The 25462-nt window shown below is 46.2% G+C and overlaps 2 protein-coding genes across 4 annotated transcripts in view; one reads left to right on the forward strand and one right to left on the reverse strand.

Annotated features, from left to right (window-relative positions):
- The window catches only part of LOC104068683 (uncharacterized), a 154558-nt gene that overhangs the window by 83023 nt on the left and 46073 nt on the right, over positions 1–25462 (forward strand). Inside the window, exons 2-3 of one of the 3 annotated variants that reach the window (XM_054083686.1) lie at positions 10696–10786; positions 23562–23728. The exons of 1 other annotated variant lie outside the window; for it this stretch is intronic. The gene's annotated coding sequence lies outside the window, so the exon portion shown is untranslated. The remainder of the gene's footprint in view (positions 1–10695; positions 10787–23561; positions 23729–25462) is intronic. One more of the 3 variants, XM_054083687.1, reaches the window with a different exon arrangement.
- On the reverse strand, positions 8398–12791 carry LOC104068682 (urotensin-2 receptor). Its single transcript, XM_009571589.2, has 2 exons — positions 12561–12791; positions 8398–10048 (listed from the first exon to the last, which is right to left on the reverse strand). The coding sequence occupies exon 2, from the start codon at positions 9902–9904 to the stop codon at positions 8756–8758; it is 1149 nt and encodes a 382-aa protein (XP_009569884.2). The 5' UTR covers positions 9905–10048; positions 12561–12791; the 3' UTR covers positions 8398–8755.

The raw sequence follows: 25462 nt of genomic DNA on the forward strand, positions 1-25462 counted from the left end.
TTTATTGCTATGACACTGGAGGCAGAGCCTTCCCATGGAGCTGCTGTCAAGTGGCGCGCACAGAGCAAGGTCTCTCCTGCTGCAGAGACACCTCCTGCCGCTTCCTTGCCCAGGAACACACCTGATGTGTGGGTTCTGTGTATGGTCATCTGACACCCTGGCACCAGCTTTGTACAGGATTAAAGCCTCTCTGTAGTAAATACCTTTGCTTTTAACATTAGCAGCTGAAATTTGTTGTTTGATCACAGCTGTTTTTGAAGTCATTGGTCACCTTTGTGACTCTGCTGTACTCAACATCTATAGAAGCAAGAGGTACTCAGAGTCCTGGGGACATATCCTAAAATGACAAGAGGGATAAAGGTTGGTGAAAGACAGGGTAAGATAGCAACGAGAATCTGAAACACAGAAAAATTAATCAACTGGCCTTGGTTCACATGAAAGTCTGTGTTGGAGGCAGTCTAACTAAAATTTCTTCAGTTTCAGCCAAGTGTCTTCAGCACATCCCCATTGCTCCCTCTGTTCTGTGGTGAAGTATTGGAAGAGGCTGCCCGGGAAAGTGGTGGAGTCATCCCCGAAGGCGTTAAAAAATGTGTAGATGTGGCACTTTGTGGCATGGTTTAGTAGGCATGGTGGTGGTGTGTTGATGTTTGGATGAATGGTCTTGGAGGTCTTTTCCAACCTAAACAATTCTATGGTTCTACGACAAGCTGATTTCCTCATGTGGGCAGCATACAGGAACCACCACCTGACCCAGAGAACAATATATTGTTGTTCAGGTGTGGGGGACTTAGGCTGGGCTTTTGCTTTTCACCACTGAGGCTTTGAGGGGGATTTTTCCTCCAAGAAAATTGTCTAAAGCAGATATTTTTTGATTCTTAAAACATCCAAGATAATCCTCAAGCACTCCAAGCCCAGGCATCAAAGCCTATGGGCTTCTCTTTTCAGTTTAATAGTCTGGTGTTCCTATAGAATGGGAGAAAGAGAACTTTTTAGGTCTTGGGTGGTTGAGTACTATTCTTCATGCATTACGATTAAACTTTTTCCTTGAACCTGGACAGAGAGCCTTATTTTGGTTGACACATGCATGGATGAGATAGGGCCTTGGAGCCCTCTCCCAGCTGGACATGGGCATGTCTCTTACCTCCTAGCCCCCCCTTACTGGACAAAGGCAACCATAAAGAGCAACTACAGTGGGATCTGCGTGAATGCTGAGTGTCCGTAATCCCATGGCTGGTTCTAGTATGTGGTACTTTGGTGCCAGTTGTGTTCTTTTGGAGGTCGTTACATTTTAGCTCTGTCCATTGATCAGGGATAGCATAAATAAAAGTCATTCTCTTGCTGTGGTGCAGAAGTGTGACAGCATTAGGTGTTTGCTTCAGGGTATGTTCTGTTGCAGGTTGGCCCAAACCCAGATCTTTTCAGACACAGTTTTCAAATCAAGGAAGAATTTTTAGACAGCAGAAAGCAAATTAAGACCTAACAGCTTACAAAACTGTTTTCTTCTTTAATCAGCTGAACAAAATTGTAGTGAACCTACCAGCTAGCACTGATTAATGAGGGACTACTAAATAGGGAACTGCTTTTACTATTTTTGGTCCATCAAAAAAAGCTGGGGACATGATGATGTTTTAGTGAAGCCAGATGGCCAAAGCTGCTGTACTGAAATCCAGCCATGAAGGAGAAGGCTGGAACAACACAGGAGGGTTCAGCACAGGCTGCCCTTAATGAGATGGAATATATCATTTTCTGATGCTCCAAGGACCTGGAAAGCTTTAGAAATTCCACCTTATGTTATATTGTTTTACACTGTTCCTAGGTTGACTTGGGATAGACTTCATACTTGAATGCTGAAAGTCCTAGTAAATAAGTTAATTTATCATTCCCGAGATCATTTGTTATCCTGAATGGTATTAATGTGGACAACTGAAACTCATGTTTAATGGAGTGAAAGCACTAAGAATCCTTTGGGTGTTTTTTTTTGAGCATGCATTGGTACAACTGCAACGCCTTTAGAGAAAATCAACCTGTTTGTATTGTTTAGGCACTTGGCCCTGTAGCTTTTCCTTGGTAAGCACAATTTGCATGAAATAAGATATTCATAGCTTCAGTTAAAAACAAAGGATCGGAAAGCTTTGTACGAACTTAAATATGCCAGAACAGTAATATATCTCTGTGTCAATCATATATCAACTCCCTGCGTGGTCCATTCGTGGGTGCATGACTTGTGCTGCTTTTGGCACATCTGAAAAACACAGGTCTTGGGTGTTTTGTAGCTGGAATTGCAGTTGGTGCCAAGGAATTAACTCTTTTATTAACAAGGATGTCAACATTAAACGGGGCCATACCTGAATTAGCCTATGGTAGTTAGTCAGAGCAGCTGTCACAAATTCTGTCCTATCTGGTCCTGTGTCAGTGGATGTTTCACTCGAAAATTATGCCAGGCTCTTTCACAGATTTCGTTTTTTTTATATGTTTTGCTATTATTGTGTTATTTCATGCTCTTCTTAGATAGCTTTAAGCTAGTAACAGCAGCTACTTGACGTATAATAAAATATAATGACAGTTAAACTTATACATGTGTGAGTGTTTTGGTCTTTGAAACTACATTTATCATATTTGCCCCATCTCTTGTGGCATAAAACGTGAGCTCTTCTGGCAGACAGATGGGTTTCTAGGTGATAAATCCAATCTTCCTAAACGTTTAGCAGCAAACCTTCAGTTTGCATATAAAACTCTGACTTTTTGACTAGTGGACTCCTTGATCTCAAACTACATTGATGGGGTGTTTGTTCCTGGGAAAGCAGAATAAAAACATGTTGAACTTTCTCTTAAATTGTTTATTGCACCGTCTGCATTTGGCCTTAAAGCTGTCTGGGGAGACTGCAGGAGTCACATCCATGTGCTGGATTTGTGTGCTTTGTCCAGTAGCATTCAGACCTCTAATGTTTTCAGTTGATAGCTGCTTGAAGAAGTGGCTAAGAGAAGTGAAGTAGCTTTGATCATTGCATGTGACAGTCTGATGTTGTAGATCGGTATGTGAGAATTGGTACACTGAGGCAAACCTCTCTATTTTAATTAGAAATTGTTGGACTTGGTTGAACCAGTTTTTCTCTTGGTCTCCTGGAAAACTGGCATGTTTGCTTTTTTTGCCTCGCTGCTGAGCATGAAGCTGGTGACTGAGGTCTCTTTCCAGAGTAATAGAAGTCAGTGAAAGGTCCATTGTTTGGTATGTAAAACTAAGATCATTTTTTTCTCATATGCGTTTCTTTGTTAATCTCAGCAACAGATTTATCAGCTGCTTGGCACTCACTCAGCAATGTGAGTTGTTTTTTCCTGCGATGTTTGCAGATAAATTGCAGTTTTACTACAATGGAAAAATTGGGAATGAACAACAAATTGCCTGGTTTTGCTCTACTTCTCATTTTCCAGCCCTCTTTCAAATATGCCTTTATATTCTTGCAGCATGATTTGTTCCCAGCTACTACACTGCCTCCTTAATTATCTTGATTCCACCACATTTCTGATGTGCCTAGATCAGTATCTTTAACTGCAAATCAGGTGTATCAGGGTGTAAGCAGGACCTACAGCTGAGATATTGAATTTGTAGATGCAAAAGTGACCAGAATAATTTATAACTGACACTTTCCCCTAGGATTTGACAGCTCATGCAATAAATACCTGGCATGAATTCCCATGCAGAGGTGGCCCAGATCCAGCTGTGCATAAGACAATATTCTGTGTGCCTGGGTGTTATTTTAAAGCAAAGCTGACCAAACAAAACAGTGGGTCTGATGCTTTTCTTCCAAAGGATTCTCCAGTCTTGCACTGGAAACAGCTGGTTTGATCTGTAGAAGGAGTAATAGCTGTGTGAGGGTCTCAGGAAGTGGTCATGCGTTTTGAAAAGAAGGAGGGGGGCGGAAAAAAGCCAGTCTGAATGTGTATTTCTGTAACAGCTCCTCTGGGTACTGTGTGGAGGGACGCTCAGACATGGCTGGGACAGATAATGTCAGTGCAGTCATCCTGGTGAGGCAGTCATGGCAGATACAAGCAGGACAGCACTGGCAAACGGAATGTTTTTTTTCTTGGAAGCTCTGCCAAAGCGTGGATTTGCTTTCTTTGCTTTGGCCTCTCCTTTTTCAATGTCCTCAGGCAAACACAGAAATGAGAAGTTTCCTTGCAAGCACCTCAGAGAAATGAAAGCTCACCTGCCTGTTGGGGAAACCCAAGCCTCAAAATCTGGCTATGTACTAAACTAGTGACCTAGAGCTAAAGAATTCTTTATATCCCTGCTCCTCACCCAGCCAGCCCTTGCCCATCTTGCAGCTGTAAGTGAAACGAAACTGTGCATGTTGGTATATTGCCCAGATCCTCTTGCCAAGCTTTTTCTATCTGGTTAGATGTAGTCTGAAGAGCTGCTGGCCTGGTTATCATAGAATCACAGAATGGTTTGGGTTGGAAGGAAGTGATACGAAAGCTCATCCACCTCCAATCTTCCTGCCACGGGCAAGGATGCCTTCCAGCGGATCAGGTTGCTCAGCCCCACATCCAGCCTGGTCCTGAACACCTCCAGGGGTGGAACAGCCACGACTTCTCTGGGCAATGTGTACCAGGGCCTCACCACCCTTGCAGCGAAACATTTCTTCTTAATATCTAACCTAAATCTTCCCTCTTTCAGCTTAAAACTGTTCCCCCTTGTCCTATTCCTGTAATCCCTGTCAAAACCCCCTCCTCAGCTTTCCTCCCCTTTATCTCTCAGGCAGTGAGGTGGGAGACACACAGAGGAAAAGGGTGGTCCAAAGCAGCCTCATCTTGTGCCCATTCAGTGACCAGGTTGCAGGAACAAGGAAGGGACTCAGACTGGACACGGCTCATCGATCAGTTTAAATCAGGCTCAATCAGTGGGTGAGGAGGAAGTTTTGTGCCTACAATTGCTGTGACCCAGCAAGTGGGAACTGGACAGGGGTTACGCTCCGTTCCTCACCGTGAGTGCCCACCTCGTCCAGGCAAGTCTTGGCCAGAGATATGCCCAGCGCAGAGCACAGCTGCTCTCTGCTTTGCTGCTTGAACTGTGGGGCTTTCTGTAAGAGTCCTGTGGTTTGAACAAAATGGACAGAGGGTTTTTAAAATTAAGTGTAAGCAAACTGATGAATAAAACTTCATCTTGAAGTAAGAAATTGTGTTGTTTTGCCTCCTAAAGGCTGAAATGAGACAATTCAGTATTTGGCAAAGAAAAAAAAAAAAAAAAAGAATTTCCGGGAGGATTCTTAAATTTCTGGGTGGATTTGCAAATAGTTTGGATAAACACAAACGTCATCCTTTTCTGGCAAAAGACACTACCAGCTGAACACATTGCCTGGCCCCAGCTATAGTTTGCTGCCTGTTTCAGCCACCAGAGTGGGTACCCGGCCTTTCCTAGCTGGTAGGAGCGCTGCAGGCATTGCAAATTAGCAAAAAATTGAAGTTTTGACTTCTACTACCTGCAGTTCATCTGGTGAAATCCAGTGTGTGGGGCACTGAATGCCCCAGAGATGGGGAAATTTAAGACTTCAGGATGATAGAAGAGCTTCTGGTCTCAACCCAAAGAAAGAAAGAGCTATGAATAAGGTGCAGCTGTAGGGGTATGGTTTGAGGTATGTAAGCATGACCATGTGTACACGTATACCCCTCTCACACGGAGTTCATGTTTTGTTTATGCAAGAATAAGCTCTTGGGTCTGTGATGATAGGTTTCTGCAAGGAGGAATAAATAGGGTGCAGTAGTTATTTTATAGCCATCGTTAACCAAGCAATTGGTCTTGGAGGAGGCAATTCCTTCTCCAGACCTCACAGACTGCTCTGGCTCCCTGATTCATATTCAGCAGTCTCTCGTAGTTGAGTTGCTGTTTGGTTTCATGAAGAGGACAGCTGTCTAATGTTTGGTATCTGAGTGTGGCTGGTGCACAGTAAAGTTAGTTGAGGATGCAGAGTTTGGGCATGTGCTGCTTGTGAACTGCTCAGAGCCTTGCTTTTACCCTCAGACTTGGAATAATCTTCCCCTGTTGTTGCCTATTCTGAGTAGCGATGGATGCAAGTGTTTGGAGGCGAGAGCCTGGGGTGGAAATTGAAAGGCTTGAACGAAACATCATCATTTAAAGATGGCTCAGTATTCTCTGAGTTGCGGGCGTCTTCTCTTGGCTTTTTTTTTGTGCTGATTTGACAAACACACTTGCTGCTAAGTCTCTGCTAAGAGCACAGGGCTGGCTTCAAATGAGAAAAATACTGTGCAGCCCAGGACTGCGGCTGTGTGTCCTCCCAGGGGGGCAGGGACCCCCTGTGCCCTGTGTTGAGTCCAGCTCATCTCCCAAGGCACATCGGCACCTCTGGCATGACCACACTTCCACAGCATGTGGCTCATGCTGCTCTCGGGGGGGCTGGTGAACCTACAGAGCCACGGAGGGCTTTTTGCCGGTATTCTCTATGTCACACTTTGTGGTGGGCTTGGAGAAGTCAATCAGAGCAGTATTGCTGGGGACAAAGGGTTTTAACGGATTAACTCTGGAGACAGACCTACTCCTGTGTCTTTGGTTAGCTCTTCTACGCTGTCCTTATTGGTGTGCAAAGCCTGGATGAATTGAGATTTGCAAACCACGCTCTCTTTGATCAATCTCTTTGATGATCTGATTTTAGAAAAGATGGACTTTCCAAAAGTTCAATCTGCAGTATCTTCCCAACCCAGTGATGGAAATTGCTTGTGCTGAGCTTGTCTTGAGCTTGTCTGGCTACTTCTGAGCAAGGAGAAATTAAAATTGCAATTTCAAAAAAAAAAAAAAAAAAAAAGGCCAAATTTCACATTCCGATTCATGGTAAACACCCGACTTTATAAGCAGAAAATGGGTTCAGGAATATAGCCTTCCATCACCTTCCATCCATGGGCTTGCTCTTCCTTACAGTGACCTGAATGATGCTTTACTGTCTCTAATGGACTTTGACTACTGTGTTTGCAGCTACAGGAGTGTCTGAAAACTAATGAGTACTATCAGTGTAGGAAATAACCACATATAATGGTATTTCTCACCCTCTGAAACCAGGAAGGAGCTAGTCCTAAAGCAGGGTTGCTGGTCGATGTACTACAGTGCAGGCAGGGTGTAGGTGAGGTACACTGTCCTGCAGATCTGCTGGGTGGGTGGTTGGGAACAGAGTGAGAGTTTCTGCGACAGATAACATTAAAACTTCATGTGAGAGAGTCCTCTTTCATGGCGTGTGCAATCTTCCCAGTACATAACAGCTTTAAGCCCATGCATGAAAGAGGAAATTTCTTTTCCAAGCATATCACCCAGGGAGGCTGGAAGCAGAGATTTCGTGGTGTCTGTGAGCAATGACCATATAAACGCCTTGTGGGGGAATGGATGGTTAAAACCTACAGGTAGTTCCTGTATAAGCAAACAGAGTTCACTGCCAAATGGCACATCATACTGCAGTTCTGAATTTACTCCTAGGCATTAATTTCTTTCTATTTCTGTAACTTGCTTAGAGTTGTGTTGGCATTGTATTGTTGTATCCTTGCTAATGAGGTAACGGGGCTAATGCAAGCTGTGAACTCCTGTACAGATGTTGGCAGCATCCCAGAGAAGGTACTTTTAGATTCATTGAGGAAGCGCCAGACATCATGGAGGATTTATTTATACTAATGATGCTTTATCAACACTGAAAGCCAAGACAGGCAAAGCGTTCTTGGTGTAGGCAGAACTATATTCATGTTTTGTGGCAGTAAAGCAAAATCATCTCTTGTGAACAAAACAAGTGATCTCACTAATAAAGGTCTTGCATGTTTAGCATTGAGAATATTAGGGACTTCAGAATACAGTATCTTTGCCCACTGGAGATCACACCTCCCCACCCCTCACCCTCCTCTCCCTCTGTGCTTCCCTCCTGAACTCGGTGATGTAGATTTGGTCCCTTAGGTTGGATGTTGCAGTTTGTTGATGGATGCCCCAAGACTAACAACTTCCCATCTCCTCCTTGGAGGAGGGCAGAGGGCAGATACCCTTGTCCAGGACAGATAATGGTCCCCGGCATGGGTGCTCATGTGTTTGGGGTCAGCTCTTTAGGGGTTGCTGAGTGTTCCCTGACTGTGGCACGGTCACAGGAAGCCTGTCTTGCTAACATGAACTGTGGTGTATCTCCACTACAGGCACCTGTGTGAGTGGAGAATCAAGCCCAGTGCCTAGACATGACTGCAGAAAAAAAGTGAATAAGACCAGAGACAGGACAAACACCTCTGGATATGCCTCATCCACATCGTGCAGTCCTACCCCAAATTCAAACTGGATTGCATATCACAAACATCAGCTGCTTTGTCTTTATTTCATTGTTTTCACTCCTCATACAGCTACAAATTTAGCATTACTGCTAAAGAAAAGAAAGTACAAACTACAGCCATTCATGGATAACATAATTTTAAACTCATGAGACAGATGATGCTATTAAAAACATGGCCCTATAATAGACTTTTATTATTGATGGCTACTTGAGGAGACGTACACTGTAAAATATAAACATAAAAAGTGAAAGGCTATTTAGATAGATGTTTGGCTGAATGTTTCTAGCATCAAATCAGTTGCACTGAAGAAAATGAGAACAGGCATACGACACTGTTAGCCTCTGAACTAAACGTGTGCACATTATAGATCTGCTAAGGCTTTGCCTTTACAATGTACTCTTTAAATCAAAGCAACAGTGAGGTCAATATTGATTGTTCTTGGAGATATATTTTATATTCAGGCACTGCTGTTGCCCAAAGGAGCGTGAGCAAGAACGTATGTCTCTGTGCAGTGCTGACTGCTTGTGGATAGGGATCTCCCTGAAATTCTCTGAAACCGATTCCTCCTTTGGAAGTACCCACTGCTGCTGCTAAGGGACCGCTGTCTGTTCTTCAGGTATTCCCGGTAGTTTTTGGTGAGCAGGGTGTAGAGGAAGGGGTTGATACAGCTGTTGCTGTAGGTCAGGCAAGTTGTCAGATAATTAATGTTCTTCATCACCTTGGGAGATAAAGAGAAGGATTCATAATACTGGAAGAGGAGCTGCCATACCCAGAAAGGCAAGAAGCAAGCCCAGAACACCAGCACTATTGTGAAGATTAAATAGAGCACTTTTTGATTTGGCAGCCGCTTGGTCTGCTTGAAGGATGCTGTTTGTGACACCCAGTAAATCTTAGCTAATCGAATGTAAAGGTAACCAATGATTACCCCTGGGCCCACAATGCTGGTGCCAAAAAGGATGGTGAGATAGACTTTGTAAGAGAGCTTGCTCCAAGTGGGCAGGCAGATGCTTTTGTTGTCCCTTTGCACCAGCTGGATCATGATGAGCATTGGGAGAGTGAGTAGTAGTGACACCAGCCAGATAACAACAGCAATTGCCTTTCGGTAACTCTTGGACCTCTTCACAGTGTCCAGGGGCTTCAACACAGCAAAGTAGCGCTCTGTGCTCATGACTGTGAGGGTGAAGATGCTGGCATGCATTGTGAGAAAGTCCAGACTGAACAGGATGCGACAGCCAATGTCCCCAAAGTACCATTTCTGAATGAAGTAGGTCCCAACAATGAAAGGGATGGTGAGAAGGTAGAGCAGGTCGGCCAGCGCAAGGTTGATGATGTAAATATACATGGAAGCAGATGATCTCAAGTAATGGCACATCACTAGCAAGGTGTAGACGTTGCCTGTCACCCCTATCACACACATGAGGGAGAGGATTGTCCCGATGGTGCAGATGGCGATCATGTCCTCCATGGAACTGGCAGCTGGCATGCCAACCTCAGTGGCATTGGCAGAGGCATTGAGTCTGATTCTCAACAGGCTGCCCTCGCTTGTGTCTGTCACCATGTAGGGGGTTGCAGAGAAGTGGCTCTCCAGCTCGTCGGTTAGGGACATCCTCTTGGATTTTCGGTGCCAGAGGCTTTGTTCATGCCACAGGGGTCTGCAGTTCTGTTCCTTCTGCTCTGAGAAATGCGGCTGCTGGGAGAAGGTGAGCCATTTCTTACTAGGGTCTCATTCAATGAAGATCTTCATTCGTCACTAAAGAAAACACATTAGAAATGAACATATTAGAAATCTGCCAGAGCAATACAAAATATCATTTAGAAGTAACCTGTCACTGAGTACGTATCTTCACTGTCTGCATGTACTAAAGATCTTCTGCATTGAGGCCACTTTAGTCAGGTTCATGCTATCAAGAACACAGCTTTGAGGAACAACATGTCTTAGTGTGCCCATGGAAAAGAGACAGAAGAGATTGTGTGGATCATGGGAATAGCTTGCTGCAAGCCTTAAAGTTAGTTTGGGGCTGGGTGAAAAAATTGTCCTTCCTAAATTCACAGCGGTGACTCTTACAGAACTAGTGGCATGATTGTTTAAACCTATTTGCTAAGCTCTTAACTCTGAAGGAGTAAATGGCTTCCAAAAAGGGAAAACACACTTCAGATTTACCATTCGCAGCCAGATTTTCTGTTTTGTGTAAGCGATAATATTCAACGTCCTGTCCAGCATTTCTGTTTTCACAGAGCGACTTCTCTTGAACAAGAAGCTCCTGCTATGTCCTGACCTGCAGCTTCAAATCGCATTTGAGTGACAGAGAAAAAAAGGCATTTTATCTCTGTAGAGCAAAGGGTAGGTTTCACTGTGGGTTTTATAAGTCTGTAAACACAGCTTTTTTTTTTTTTCAGGTTTGATCCCACAGCTTTTCATGTGTCCACGAACAGAGATATTTCAGACGGAGCCCACTCTCAACCTGTCTAAACAGCCTTATGCAGTGAGGTGCGTAACAGCTCTGCAGCGCGTTAGGCAGGTAGTCCCTCTTTGTACTCAGGTTATCTCAAGATCAACACTACACAAAGAAGGACTGTGGTTTTTTTGAGCTTGTGCTCTCTCTGAGTGTAGGCAAAGGGAGAGCAAACTTACCTGAGAGAAACATTGAAGAAACACTTAAAATGCTCAAATTTTAAGATATGCGAAAAGCTTGTGCCAGCCTAAAAGTCACTGCACACAGAATTGCATTTGTGCTATGTGTCTATGTGTTTTACGGAGGCTTAGATCATCTCTTTGTTTGGAAAATGCTGTGAGGAGGAGTACTGGACCACCTCGTCCTTGCAGGGCTCAGCAGGCTAAGACTTCCCTCTGCCTCATTCCACTGAGCAGGTTGGAATTGTTTTATCCTGGGAGTTTGCTAAGTTTTGCAGCTTTTCCCAGTGAGTCGTGTCCCCCTTTGCCTCCACACCAGCTCTCACTCCTCTTTCCTCCCACTAGCTCCTTGTCAGCAGGATGACAGCACCAGGCCCTCCTCTGACTGCCGTTGTGTCAAGACAGTGACCTCTGTAGCACTTGAAGATGGACAATGTCACTTGCCCTCACCTTCTCTTCTTCCCATTACCACCTGCTGCAAGCAACGGGTGTTACAGAGATGTCAAGCAAAAACTCTGTATACAAGAGGACAATCCAGTAAGGAGGGAGATATTCCCTTGCTTAACAGGTGGGATAGACATGCAAAAAACATGTAGAAAGAACACAATACCCATCTCTCCCACAACCCATCTCCCACCCAAGTCCCTTGAGTGCAGACATCCAAGGGGGACAGACGAAGTGTGGTTCTGCAGCAGTCAGTGATCATTCAGAGGACATTGCTCCTCTGGGCTGGTCTCCAGCAGCTTCACCAGCATCTCAGCTTTCTTGCACCTTGCAAACCCAAATCTGTCTCTTTCCTCTCCTGCTGTGCGGTACCCTCCTGCCTGGCTTTCGGCATGTGTAGCCAGCCTGTCCATGCACTGATTTGCTCCTTCATTGTCCACCTTACCGATGTTTATGTATGAGCTGTGCTGGCAGAAAAACCATCATGCATGAATGAGGCAGCTCTGCCTGCTCCTCTGCCATGCAGTCGCCAGCACACTTGCTTGGAAATGAATGGCTTCGCTTGGGATGTTCCAGCTAAGCCTGGATGTAGTCATACACACAGCTATCAAGCTCAGTTGGATTTGTGACAGCTCATTTTCAGGAGCACGTTTCCATGGTCCAGGTGCTGCCTTCATGCAGCTGCCTCACTTTCTGTTCTGGGCACTTGTAGTAGATCTGTGCTCGTTCTGTGCATGTCTGTGTGGTTCCATGGTGTGACAGCTCCTGCGGAGAGAGCTCAGCACACCGCATCTCCCTGCTCTGCACCACTTCCACCGAACCTGTGTTTTGCTTCATTCATAAAATTGCTACAGGGCTAATTCAATTTGGACACTTCACCTGTCTCCAGACAGAGCCCACAGCTACGCAAGTCCTCACTCCTGGAGGAGGAAAATTAAGCAAATTAGGGAAACCTTGAATCATTTTAAACTTACAGGCATTGCCGAATTTGTACATAAATACACACACTCACACACATGCACAGACACACAACAGAGAGCTTGCTATTCCAAGCAGCCTTTCAAGCATCTTACAGTCTAAGCATTTTTCTCAGCCAATCCTGCCTTTCCCTTTACATTATCATCACACAGGAGTACCATGCACATTCCAGTAGCTACAAACATAAATGAATTCCTACTGCTCAAACCTTGATTTTAAATCCAGCAGATGGAGTTTCCTTAAAGAAAAAAAAAAATAATTGAATCTGGTAATATTAAAGCTGAAACTTATAAAAGAAAAAAAAGAGAAAAACAAAAAAAAAAAATACAATCTTCCTTTATGATCAGACAGCGAGAGATCCCCGAGCTCCGTTGCATCTGGAAAGGCAGCAGTAGGAAGGGAGCATGCTACCTAGCCAAGTATGTTTGAAATCTGTGCGCTCTTAATACTCTCATTCTCCTCCCTTCACTCATGTCTGCTATTTCTGTTGCTCAATGACGTTAGGCATAGCGTGGCTTTGACTGCAGCCAGCAAAGAGCCTTTTTAAAGAAGCAGGCATTTTGATAGCCATGGCTTGTTTAGTCCGTTCTCCGCCCCCAGCCGTGAGCCAGCTGGGGATGCAAGATGTCAAGGCTGTTTTCATCCGAGGACCTGCGATATGAGAAGCCATCCCGCCCCTCCTCGCATTGCACTGAAGAGCACAAATGCCTAACGCTGCCTGAGCAAAACCTTTGTGTCAAGGGAGAGCAGCTGGGCCAGGGAGAGTTAAATTCCTGCGGGAGGGTCGGCTGCCCAGGGAAACGGCAGAGCTTCTCAATTTGGAGATTGATTCCAAAGTGAAGCCAAAGTTTATTTGAGTTGGACAGTGTATTAACAGATGAATCTGTGCGGTGGGATCACGCACCACAGCATGTGAGATATTTCAGACTGGCGGTTACAATGCATTATCCAGGTTGTTTGGGGTTCAGTTGGTTGCCTTTCCCTGGCGATACTCAAGGAGGGTAATGATGGAGTGAGATCAACCTGGCACCTAGAAAAAAAGTGTGTCTGAGGAGGGGCTGGCGCTGAGAAAGGCTGAAGCTAAACCCAGGATTATTTTGTTAGCAGCTGAATATTGCTCCCATTGCTTGCACATGGTGGGATTTCTCTTCCTCCCAGTTCCCTGCTTTAGCTCTGTGGGTTGCAAGGAATAGTTTGTGATATTTTCTAGTGGAAAGCAAGGAGCACCCAACTCTCCCAATGTGTCTTCTACTGGACAAAGTTGTGTGGGAGATGCCTGCCAAGCTCATTGCTTGCTTCACCGATTTGTATTTGGGCAACCACTGCCATTAGGTGACGCTTCCCAGCGTGCCGCTGCTGGGAGGCGGCAGCAGCTGGTGTGCCAGCTGATCCCAGCTCGTCCATCTTGCTAATCATCCATCTTTTACTAACTGTTGCCTTCTCTAAGTCTTTCTCTGGATACTTGTATCGTTTCTTCTTCAACCTTTGACTGTCTGACTGTCCCAATGCTTTCAGAAGCATCTTGTCTTCTGACAGCATAAACCCAGTTTAGTTCACGCTGCACAGAGTGACTGTGGTAGCACCTGGGCAGCTTGATGAGCCCCGGCTCTGGCTGTCCCCAACACAGGGCAGCTGGTGTGCAAAACAGGGACCCTCTGAGGGACCAGCTTTTGAGTATGGTAAGGACTTGGGTTAGGAGAAATTCCTCATATGGAGGCATGATTTTTGCAATGAAAGTAAATTTTACCTTAGCTGCTGTAATATGGGCTGGCTGAGCAATAAGACCTCAGTCCAAGCACCCTCAAATATATGGGTATTTTGTTCCAAGGATTTGTTCTAGATCTGCATTTTGTGCTAGCCTGTAGAAATCTTTGGAAAAGTAATGTCTAGAAGCTGCTTCTCATCCTCCATTCTGGGTGAAATGGAGCCGCCCATCAACTGCGTGACTCCAGTGAGAGGCAGTGGTCCCTTGGTGTACACCGACAGTGAAGCCCTTGGCAAGGTGGGGCACTGGGAGACACAAGGTCATTCACATGGCAGTCTCCTTTTCACACACAGAGCAGGAACAATCCACTGGTGTCCTTGAATCCTGGTGGTACTGTCTGTGTATGTCTCAGAGGGCACATTGGCACAAGACCTGTGTGAAGGCAACGGTGCCGACTGGGGAGGAGAGTACTTCGGCTGGGCACGGCTCAGCGGTGCTGCTTCAACCTCCACACCTGGTAGGTGTGTGCAGGTCTTTCTCCAGGCACCTACGCTGGAGCTGACACGCTCCTGCTGCTCCTCTGTCACTTAGGTGCCAGTTGGGTTGGTATTGACCGATGGCAGGGGAAAGACGGGAGGATGGGATGGAGAATGGTTTATGGCCAACCCATCAGTTTCTTGGACATATTGGTCCCAACCTGGTATTTCCTTTCTTAGTGTTTAAACCTTTTGAAAAACGTTATACCAGTGTATTTGTTTATCAGGAAATCTCAGTGCCCCTGGGGCTACCGTTAGGGGAAGCTGGACTCCCATGTGGTCCGTGTCCTGCTGCAGTCATTAGAGGAGGTGTCTGCAGAGGCGTTTGAGAGCAGTGTGGACAGTGTCAGATTCACAGCTCTGGCTCAGAGAGTTGTTTGTGGTTGTAGATTTCCTGCTTCTGTTCCCCTTATATAGAGATTATTGAGCTCATTCATCTCCTGATGCCCTGAGTTTTAAGAGCTTTTCTTATTTGTCAGAAGTAATCACAGATACAGACAGGAGTTCCAGCCTGCATGGTTTGTAACAGGACCAGGAACTCTACAGTCAATAACAGATGAAGGTAGGAGCCCTCTGAGATATGAAACAGGTCTGTTTAATCATTCAAACAACATCCACTGCTACAGGGCTAGAGTTCTGCATAGAGGCCTTCTGAAGTTACTGCAAAGGTAACAACCATTATTAAACACAGGGCAAAATCCTCTCCTTCTCCCCTTTGATATAAGTACTTACGCTACTGCTGTCAGATTTTGATTGTGTTTGATTCAAACCTCAACTGAAGCAGTCAAGTCTCTGTGTCTCGTGAGCTGGGTTGTGTGCTCCACTGGCTGTGCCTCCCACCTCCCCGACGGCGCCCTGTGCAGGCTGTGCACCCCGCTGCCTGTCTGCTGCCTCCCCTGCTCTGTGCAGAGCCCTTCGGCACACTCCGGTTTTGCTGGGGCAGGTGTGAGACCAGCTATGCCAGCAGTCATGGGCTCCCTTCTGCTCCGAGCTGGAAGTATAAGTTTGTCTATGTATCCCATTTTAAAAGCTTGATAAAAGTGCTGCTCCCTCTGAGTAGGGAAGACTGTGTATGAAGGCAGCGAATATTGATAAAAGAAAAGAATCTCATGAATGTGTCTGTGTTCTTGGTCTGGATCAGGTCTAGAAATACGTACAAACTCAGGATAAGATGTGACACCCATTCATCTAGGTTGGATCACCCATCTCCATGCGCAACCCACTTTAATATTAAGAAGTAGTCATGATATAGCGCACATCTTCTCTCCACTGCAAACGTTATCATGGTCTCACAGAAATCCAAATTAGCTTATGAGAAGCTGCGCTGACTTTGGGATCAGCCCAAAGGAGACTAAATACTGGCATCACTGTGCCGAGCCTGGGTCCTCCCAGAGCCACACTGGCAGCCGGGAGCACATGCAAACGGCAGCAGCTGCTGAGAAGGAGCACTGGTGAGGTGTTTGTGACTCACTGTGCAGGACACGGCTGTCCCCTGGTCACCGCTTGTTCCTAGAAAAGCTGCATTTAAATTCCTCTGTTCTAGCACTCCTGGCCTTGGACATATGCAAATATGATATCTGAATTCCCAGCTGGTCCCAATTCCTTTTTTCACTCTTCCTGCTATCTGTCCCCAACAGCCAAAGAGCCACCCAAACCTGGCCAACACATTTGGAGACTTCACTGAGTTTTTCTGGCATTTTGTCTCCTTTCTTCCTATTTTCTTGCAACCTGAAACTTCAGTTGTCCTTTCTGAATTGGTATGGCATTGCTCTTGCCTGCTTTGTGTGAAAGTGAGACTCTGGGGGCTGAAATCAGCTTATTTTCCCTCATCCAGGATCCCTTACATAGATACCGGGTTTATAGCTGCTCTCTACCAGCCAGGAGGATCTGTGTGGCTATCAGCTTTTCCCCTCTGCAGAGGTTAACTGCACAGACATTTCAAGAAGCGATGCTGAAAGGGACTGGAGTGCTGTCTTGGGTTGTTTGCTACCACATGTGTGGTGTTTCTGGCCCAAATAGTGTCACTGTTCAGGGCAGGAGAAGCCATAAGATTCCTTACTAATCCCCTGGAGTTTGAGTGGGAAGTGGCAGGCAGCTTAAGCTCTGACTCCTTGGGGTTTGCAGCTAACACTTGCACTCTCTCTAGCCCTGCAGCATGGTGAAGGCTGGTCCTGAAGCAATGGAAGGAGCAGAGGGGACCAGAGCTTCTCCCTGCTTTACTCTTGGAATTGCTCTATGAACTGCTTCTCTTTGCTCTCCTGACTTTATCCTTGTTGTTACATCCCTTCAAGATCACACAGATCACCTCTGTTCCTACACAACAATTAAAACTTTTGGACTCCTATGAGATCTGAAGCTTTACTATGAAGTATTGGGAAACCAACAACCATTGATTTGAGGATTTGATCCCAGATTGAGGCTCAGGTCTCGGTGTTCCCAGGAAGTGTGTGTGATAAGGACATACTTTGTGCCCATCAAGGATGAGGTGATTTGGAGCAAGCATTTTGTGCAGTTATGGTGAGGCACGAGGGCAGAGTGCGGCAAGACTGAGCTGCTCCTCAAGCCCTGCACAGCTGGGAGGATGGAGATCTGTGGCTCTGCTATCCTCAGAGCACGCAGTCAGCTCAGAGAGCTTTTCTCTGGTTGCTCTCCTGTGTCATAATTGTACCATCCCACTAAGGAAACTCTGGGCTGCTCATAGATCGGATAATACTTTACAGACAAACCATATTAAGAGGAGACATTATTCCATTTCCACAGCTGATCTGACTCCAGCCTCGAGCTCTGGATGGCAGACAGGATGGCATTTGTTTTCCTGCATAACATGTGTGAGTGGGATCATTTGGTCTCTGTTTTGGTAGCTCTCAACGTTTGCAGACTGATCTGAGTCTGAGTGAGGTGTCCTGCGCCTGCCTTGGGGCCACGAGTGCTCCCACAGCTCTGCCAGGACCTGAGGCACTGGGCATTCGGATTTAACACCTGGTGTTTGATATGTGAATGGAGATGATTTCTCCACACTGAAGGATTTGTCTCTTTGGGGCTATCACAGGCACTGCTGGTCCATCTGAAGGAAGGGAGCGGGGGCTCCTCTGGGGCTGCTCAGGATCAGGAGACTTTGCAGGGGAGGAAGCATCACTGCCCTCTGCATGGATCCACTTGCCCAATCCCTTTTCCTATGCACTGAAGTGCAGGTTGTTCTCTAGGAGATCTGATCAAACACAACCTGCAGAGCACCCAAATCCCGCCTCGTGTCCTAATCCTCTGGTTGGATGGCAGTAGTCTGCTGGCTGAGCATCCTGTGCACCCACCAGGCAGGCAGAGCTTGTCCCTTTTCTCACCTGCAAGGCATATTGCAGAGCTGTTAAATAACGGTGACAGCGATTCTGTGTCAAAGCTAGATCCCACCATGCTGTGCAAAGATGAAAGGTGAGCCTCAACTACCAGGTGTGCCCCAGATCACCTTGATGGTGAGTGAAAAGGAGGAGTTACAGCCTCCTCAATTCCTTTTCTTCCTGACCACAAGGAAGTCTACATCTGCATCCTAAATAACTTTGCAATTAAAAAAAAGGTCACTACATCTGTTTCTTCATTTATCCATCCATCCATCCATCCATCCATCCATCCATCCATCCATCCTGTGGTGTGTTTGCCCTAGCGGGATGTGATGAGCTGACCATCTCTCGTAGATTCACCCTCCCTCCTGCTTCAGGGCTGCTGGCGATAAATGACTGGGTACTTCGTTAAACTTTCTTGATCATTTGTGATGGGTTAGGCTGAGACTGGATTTATCACAGACTGCAAGTGCTTATTCCCCATTCACCTTTCTTTGCAAACAGCTTAGATCACCCTCAGGTTGCGGTCATTAAAGACCTGGGTGGGCGGGTCTGTTACCAGAGCTGTGTTTGTACAGCAGCTGTGACCGTGCAGCTCCTGCTGCTGGCAGGCAGAAGCTGGTGAGGTTTCTATACCTGGATCCAGATGGTTTTGTGTGACTGTTAGACTAAATGAAGCGGTTCAGCTTAGTTGTTGTTTCCCATAAGCGAGGATTGGATATACACCAGAAAATGAGTGTGCCAGTGTATCCCCGCTGGTGTGTATGCATTTCATCGCTGTCTGTTGTACCCTCACGCTCACCTTGCATGTGCAGGCTGGTTAGTCTGATAAGTCTGGTAAGTGTCTTGCCTTAGCCCTATTTTGTTGGGAAATGGTTAAGTGAAAAAGGACATGATTCAATAGAAAAGCTTTGTGAGACACGTATTGTATAAATGGAAACCTTGTTAAACTCTGAGTGCGGATATGGACTAAAAGGACAAGAAGGCATGCAAAGAGGAATCTCTAAGAAGAAACTTCTGAAGGACAAGCGAATCTTTCTCAAGGGAACAGGATGGAGCACCAAGCCCAGCTGCAACTGTAATATAACTGCAAGTAGATAAACGGAACTCGAAGTAGCAACATAGTATTAATGAATTAACAAAGGACAATGAATCAATAGAGAACAAACAGTTTTAAGTAACTAATCATGTATAAGGTGTAACAAATTATAAAGCACAAAGCATCTTTTGAATGTTAGGGTATATAATCCGGGCTGATTTTGAATAAAGTCGAAGCTTGCTTTATCACTCACACTGAGTTGTCCGCTTGCTTCCCTCGCCGTCGACACTATTTAGTCCCTGATTTTGGTAAATTAAAGGAGCTCTTTACTGCACAGAAGTTGAGTGTCTGAGACTGGAAGGTGGGACAGCAGTGCGTTGCAGTGTGTACAGTTGAGTTGTGCTCAGGTAGGGCTCCCTCAGCACAGCCCGGCATGACTTATTTCAGTCTGAAATAAAAAGTGGAAAACAACATTAACACACTGCTACTGCTGGTGCTTTTCCTAATGTAGAAGTCAAGGTGTTCAGTGTTTCCACATCAAGCTGGAACTTCACCAAGTAGCGCATCTGTGTGAGAACGTTTCTGCTAAGAGGGAGGCAGAGCAGCAGCTACACTTCTTGGTTCTTTGCATGTAAAACAAATTTGCAATGTGCTTGTTTATGAGCTGTATGTAATACCGAAGGGCCTTGGTACAAGAACCTAAATGCATTGGTTTACAATATGTTTAGGCTTCACAAGTCTGCTTTGCTAAATCCATTCAGTGAAAACCACAACAGTATCAGTAATTAGACCCAACACCTCTAAAAAGATTTTCATCAGAATACCAGCTATGTCTCACTGGAACATGGGTTTTCAGAGCCTTTCCCCCTACGTAATTACATTTCTGTGCAGAATTTATAATCCATTTGTTCTGCTGCTCAAGCTCTTGGGTCTTCTGACACCATTAGAAATTCTCACGTAACTACTTGTGTTGTGGATCTGACATGTCTGGAAAAGACAAAGCATCCAGGATCTGGTGAGGAGAAGTTTTACTTACGTCTTTTCTGCTGCTGTATCAAGAGTTGGTTTTTGGTGTATGAGGAACTGCAGAGGACAGAGATAAGAATGCTGGAAACTTTTGCTAACGAGCATGTCTGTTATACAAGTATAGAAAATCATTACCTGTGAGTGATTTTATGTCAATCAGTGATTAATACTCATGGATTTATTTCAGTTGAATATGTCCCCAGCCAGGTGCTGGTGTCTGCAGAGGGAGAGAGAGGTCCTGCCTGCAACGCCTGTGCTAAGTCAAAGGGTTGTCTTAGGATCAGCTGGTTAAACGCTAAAGCTATTTCGGCAGTGCTTATAACTAGGTGCTGCTAATTCAGATAAGCTGGTGACTTTTCTGGCATCTTTTTGCACTACGTAGCGTGGCCAATGTGTCGTTTGCACAGCTGCCTCATTAAAACTTTTATATCAAGCCATCCTGTGAAATCCTCCACGACCTTGTGAAGACAGTTCCCTGCCCTCGCCCCAGTCTGCACAGACCCATTTACATTTTTATTAGCAAGGTCTGAGATGCACTGATTGAGCTGCTTTATCCTTTGCCCTCCTCACCTCTTCTTCAGTTCCTAGAAGAGCTGCAGAGAGTTTGATTACCTAGGTGAAGGCAGGCAGGCTGTGGTAGGCAGAAGAGGTAGTTGCCTCCCTCCAGATGCCAAGAAGAGCTTTCCTCTTACAAATGTCTTTTGGGAGAACCTCTTCAGCACAGGAGAAGATCTGGGGTGGGTAATGCACATTTCCCTCTGCACCAGTTATAGTTTAATCATCTTTTGTGACAGCATTTTGAGAGTGACAGGAGTAGGGAGACATATGCAAATGTCACTGAATTATCTGCATTGCAAAGCGCTCAAGATTCACAAAGAGAAAAAAATTGCAGTAGAATTTTCCTGGAAATCCTCCAAATCATCATCAGAAAAGCCTTGGGGATTACAGCCAAACAGAAAAGCAGCTTTCATGGGCCAAACCCTGATGCTAGACTAGAGGTGAAAGTTTTCTTACCATTATTTGCTGTTATTTCTATTTGTGTAGCACCTCTGCGCTGTAGTTTGCAGGGCCGTGGTGACCACACCACTGCTTTGCATTGCGGTTCAGTGTCCTCAGTCATCCTCTCCTCCTCTCTACCTGTCCTGTTCCCCCACAGGAAGCTATTCTGTATTTCTCAGCCCAGTTACTTATAACTGGGAATCAGAGGATTCAGCAAAATGTCTCAGGGCCAGAGGCTTGTGGGGGGAGGGCAGAAATCAGGCTCCCACTATTTCTACCTGAAGTACCTGCTGCTGATCCCAGGTGTTTTCTCAGCACGAAGGGCAGCACACACCCTCAGCTCTTGCTGCCTCTGCCTGGCAGCAAAGGTTTCTGCTGGAGCTTTCAGAAGCCTCTCATGAGATATGCAAGATGAAGCATGGAAGGCTGTCTGGAAGCATGTAAAGAGCAGCAAATGTCATCGATAGAGTTTATGCTGCTGTGGACTCCGGTGGCATTTGCCATTCTGCACACATGGGATGTGAGATGGAAGGACCCGGGGATGGTGGCAATCACTGACAGCTGGTGCTGGTAGGGCTCGCCTCTCTGAAGCAGCAGATGCTGATTCAAATTCTCCTTTTAAAAGCTGCTTTTCTATAATACATTTTGCTCCCAGATAATACATTGTCTTGCTTACTGTGATGGGCAGGATCTGTTCTCACTGGTTACAGCTCAGTGCTGACTTCTAGTGCCTGTCTTCACGTTGCGCTGAAGACAGTAAGGGAGGGTGGAAAGTCCTTTTCTGCCCCTCTTGTGGCAGTGTCCCAAACCCTGAGCCAGAGTCTTTGTGATGCTGTTTCAACCCTACCTGGGGCTGCTGCCGTCTTTGTGCTGTGCACTGTGTTCCCCTGACTCTTTTCAGGGTCTCTCTTGACCAGAAGCATCCAGCCCTTTCCAGCAGTGTGGTGGCAGGGCAGGAGTTTGGAGGTCACCAAGCAGGAGCTCTGCTTCTCTCTGTAAGCCATCTCCAGGTGTGGCATGGGATGTACAGTGCAGATGCTCCAGGGTACGGGCAGTCTCAGCTGAAACAGCTGCCTGGCATGAGGGATTTGGCCTGATGGTTCAGTCTGCCACACGTGGGGCCATCACAGGGGATGGAGATGTGGGCTGCCACCTGGCAATGACAGCAGTGGTGGCTCCGGGTACCAGGGCTGCAGGACAGGCTGGGTCACCCACCAACTGGGTGATTCGAGCAAGAAAAAGGCTTGCTTCTAGTCTAAATCCAGTAGAGCAGCATCTGTCCCAAGGTGTGATGAGCTTTGTGCGTTTACCTCCCATGTCCCTGCCAAGGCAGACGGAAACAACTCTGTGGAGGGTACTTGAACGAGAAAAACTCTGAGTTTTAAGCAGTGCCAGAAATTACAGGTGTTAGTTAAAAGATTTCAAAGCTTGTGCCAGCTTTTAAATAAAGCATTTTGCCCTCTGCGGGTTGCTTCCTGTGATGAGGAGCAGGTAGCAGATGTGTCACCTGTGCCAGTGAGACAATTCCTCTCTGCAGGGACCTCTGCGTCACCAAGACAAGGTCTCAACAGCAGTGGTGGACCCTGCAGAGTACAAGGACGATGACTGTGCAGCATTTGTTCCTTTACTGGCTTTTTGATGTAGGAACTTGCTGGACGGTGTTGGGTCAAGCAGGGAGTGGACATGGCACTTCACCCTGAGCAGTGACCTGTTCCCCTCAGGCAGAGGTTACTTCCCTTCTTTCATTTCTCTTCTCGAAGGCTGCAGGGCTCCTCTGCCCTATGTCACTTCCCACTTCTATTTGCCCCATGTTTTATAAACCCTGCATGAGAAGGATGCAGCCATTGGTATTTTATGTCAGAAGAAAATTCTCCTGGAAATGTCTCTAAGGTAGAAAAAGAGGTTAAATTTCTCATCAAAAGCAGTAAGAAGAGTGAGCAGGCACTTGGTTTCACAATTGCAAAGCATGTTGTATTGTTTCAAAAGAATCTTCTCTGTCTTGATTGGTCCAAAGCAACGCTTTGCTTAACGCAGCCTTTCTAGGAGCCGGGTGCTGCCCCACGCAAAGGGGCTGTGCGCAGAAAAGGGTGAGGCTTGGGGATGGGGTTGGTGAGGATTTCGCTCCAGCACGGATCCAGAGCAAGAGGGGGTCGTCTGCACGCGGGGTGTGCAGAGATGCCCACACTGGGACGGTAAACTGCCTGTTTGCAGCCTGAACAAAGCCTTTCTGCCCCTGCCAGCCTGACTGGGCCAGCGTAACTCATTAGAGTGTGTTTGCATGGCTGTGGTGGCCGAGGCTGTTGGCCATGCCGAGGGAAATGCTGCTTGCACGAGGGCTTGTCCTGCCACAGCTGTGCTGTTCCCTACCCTCATCTCCCTGCCTGCGTTCGACTGAGCTGAGCTGCTCTGACATCTCCCTCTGGCATGATTAGATCATTTTCCTCTTATTCCTGGAGAATTTGGTACTCTTCAAAACTCCTCTCACCTCACCTAAACTCTGCATGTGGACACAGCATCTTTCCCAAACTGGCCTCGCTGCAAATATTTTATTTCATCTCTGCTTTATCCACAGGAGGAGCTGCACCCAGCTGTCCTGGAGCACCGAAGAGGAGCTGTGGCAGCAGCTGTAAAAGAAAAATCACCATGGAGCCGCCACATAAAAGTCGCTGCGAAGCTGCAGTATGAAATGCCCTAGTGGCTTCAGAACATTTTTATTGTACAGTTACTGCACATTTGGAGGTTTTGTAAAATCTTGATGTTTGAAACAGGGGTGGGAAACTGCCTTTGAAGTGTGTCATGGCTTTTTGATGCTGCGTGCAGCTCAGGAGGGGGGCTGTTAGGGAGGAGGTTGGAAATGGTGTAAAAGCCACAGCTGTTTTATTGGAGAGTTAAAGGGAGCAGCATCCCTTGTGCATTCCTTGCTTTTCAGAATGTAAATGCCAAAATACACAAACACCTGCATCAGTGAAAGAAAACCCCAAAAGGGAAAAACCTCTATTCTGCACAAAAAACCAGTAGTAGGTTGAAGTGCTCTTCTTCTATGTCTACAGACACCTCTAAACAACCTCTCAACTCCTATCAGGATGATGTGGGATATCATTTTTGAGTACATGATTGAGATCCATCACTGGGGGTGGCTGTTGGAGCTGCACCTGCGCTGCCTCCTGTTTCATCCTCCTGTTTCATCCTTGTTCTGTAGCATCCTGAAGTTGTGTAAATGAAGAGATTTGCATGGAAACCAAGTGCTTCATTTCACATGGTTTCATATCATAGCTGTGCTTAGAGCCATTCATATTTCCCTGTGAGGCTGCTCCATGTGTGAATGGGGAGAGAAGACTGCCCACGATGCGTGTTCTCAGAGCTGCAGATGGGTTTCCCACGCGCCTCCTGGGCTCTGCGAGCTGCAGGCTGCTCTGTGGTGCCTGCCCGGGTACCGAACAGAGGGGAGCAGATCAATGCCTTTCCCAGGATGTTTTTAAGCACTTACCACTTTGAGAGTCATCTGTGTCCAACACAAATGAAAGTTATTTGGAACCTGCTGCACGGGATGAAAGGTTATTGCACACCCCATGGCTACTGTGAGCCTTTAAACACTTCAAGTGTTAACTGCAAGCAAAACATTCAAGGGTCTTAGTGACACTAAGCTGCTTTTGCCAGCTTGTGTTAATGGGGTATGACTCAGTGCAATTAGGTAACCCTCAACTTCTTGCACTCTCGGGGAGCTGTGCTGACCCTGTCTGGGTCCCCTTTCCCTTGGGACATTACCCAAGTGTTGATCCAGAATTCTGTGCTACTGCAGCATCTAGCTGTGCCTTCTCCTCACAGCATAGCAAGAAGTCCTTCTCAGCTGTGCGCAGAAAGCAATCGGAGCTGACAGCATTTCACTTGATCAGAAGGAAGGACCATCTTTTTTGCCTTTGCTGCCTGTGCCAGGCGGCAGCTCTTGCCAGCAGTACCAAGCTGAAACTCATTTACCTTTCACTGCTAGCTCTCCTCCTGAGCTGCTCCTTGCAACTGGCTCAGCCGCGCCTGTAGCTCTGCAGTGCCACGGCAGTGCCCAGGGCACACAGTGCAGGGATTCACTTGACTGCTTTAATTGCCTCGGATTAATTACATTGCAAAGGGCTGTCACGGTTGTTGAAAGCACAGAAGGGCATTTGCTCCTGGAGCCCTGTTGTGCATGCAGACCTAGCTGTGAGTAAAAGATGTTATTGGAATCAAGAAGGAAATAACTTCAGTTTTGTAGTTGAACCTCATCCTTGCTCTCCAGAATCACTTTGCATCATCAGGAAACTTTGTCTCTTCAGTCCTTTATCCAGATCATTTATGAAGGCACTTGGTGGCTGGACACCACAGGTCACTCTACCCACTCTGACAATTTTCTCCCACATTTTGTTTCTTACCTTTTAAATTATTTATTTGTAGGATGACCTCTGCTCTTGTCTCATGGGAGATTGGTTGTTGAGGGACCTT

The sequence above is a fragment of the Cuculus canorus genome, chromosome 18 (genome assembly GCF_017976375.1).
Source record: "Cuculus canorus isolate bCucCan1 chromosome 18, bCucCan1.pri, whole genome shotgun sequence".
Classification (NCBI taxonomy): domain Eukaryota; kingdom Metazoa; phylum Chordata; class Aves; order Cuculiformes; family Cuculidae; genus Cuculus; species Cuculus canorus.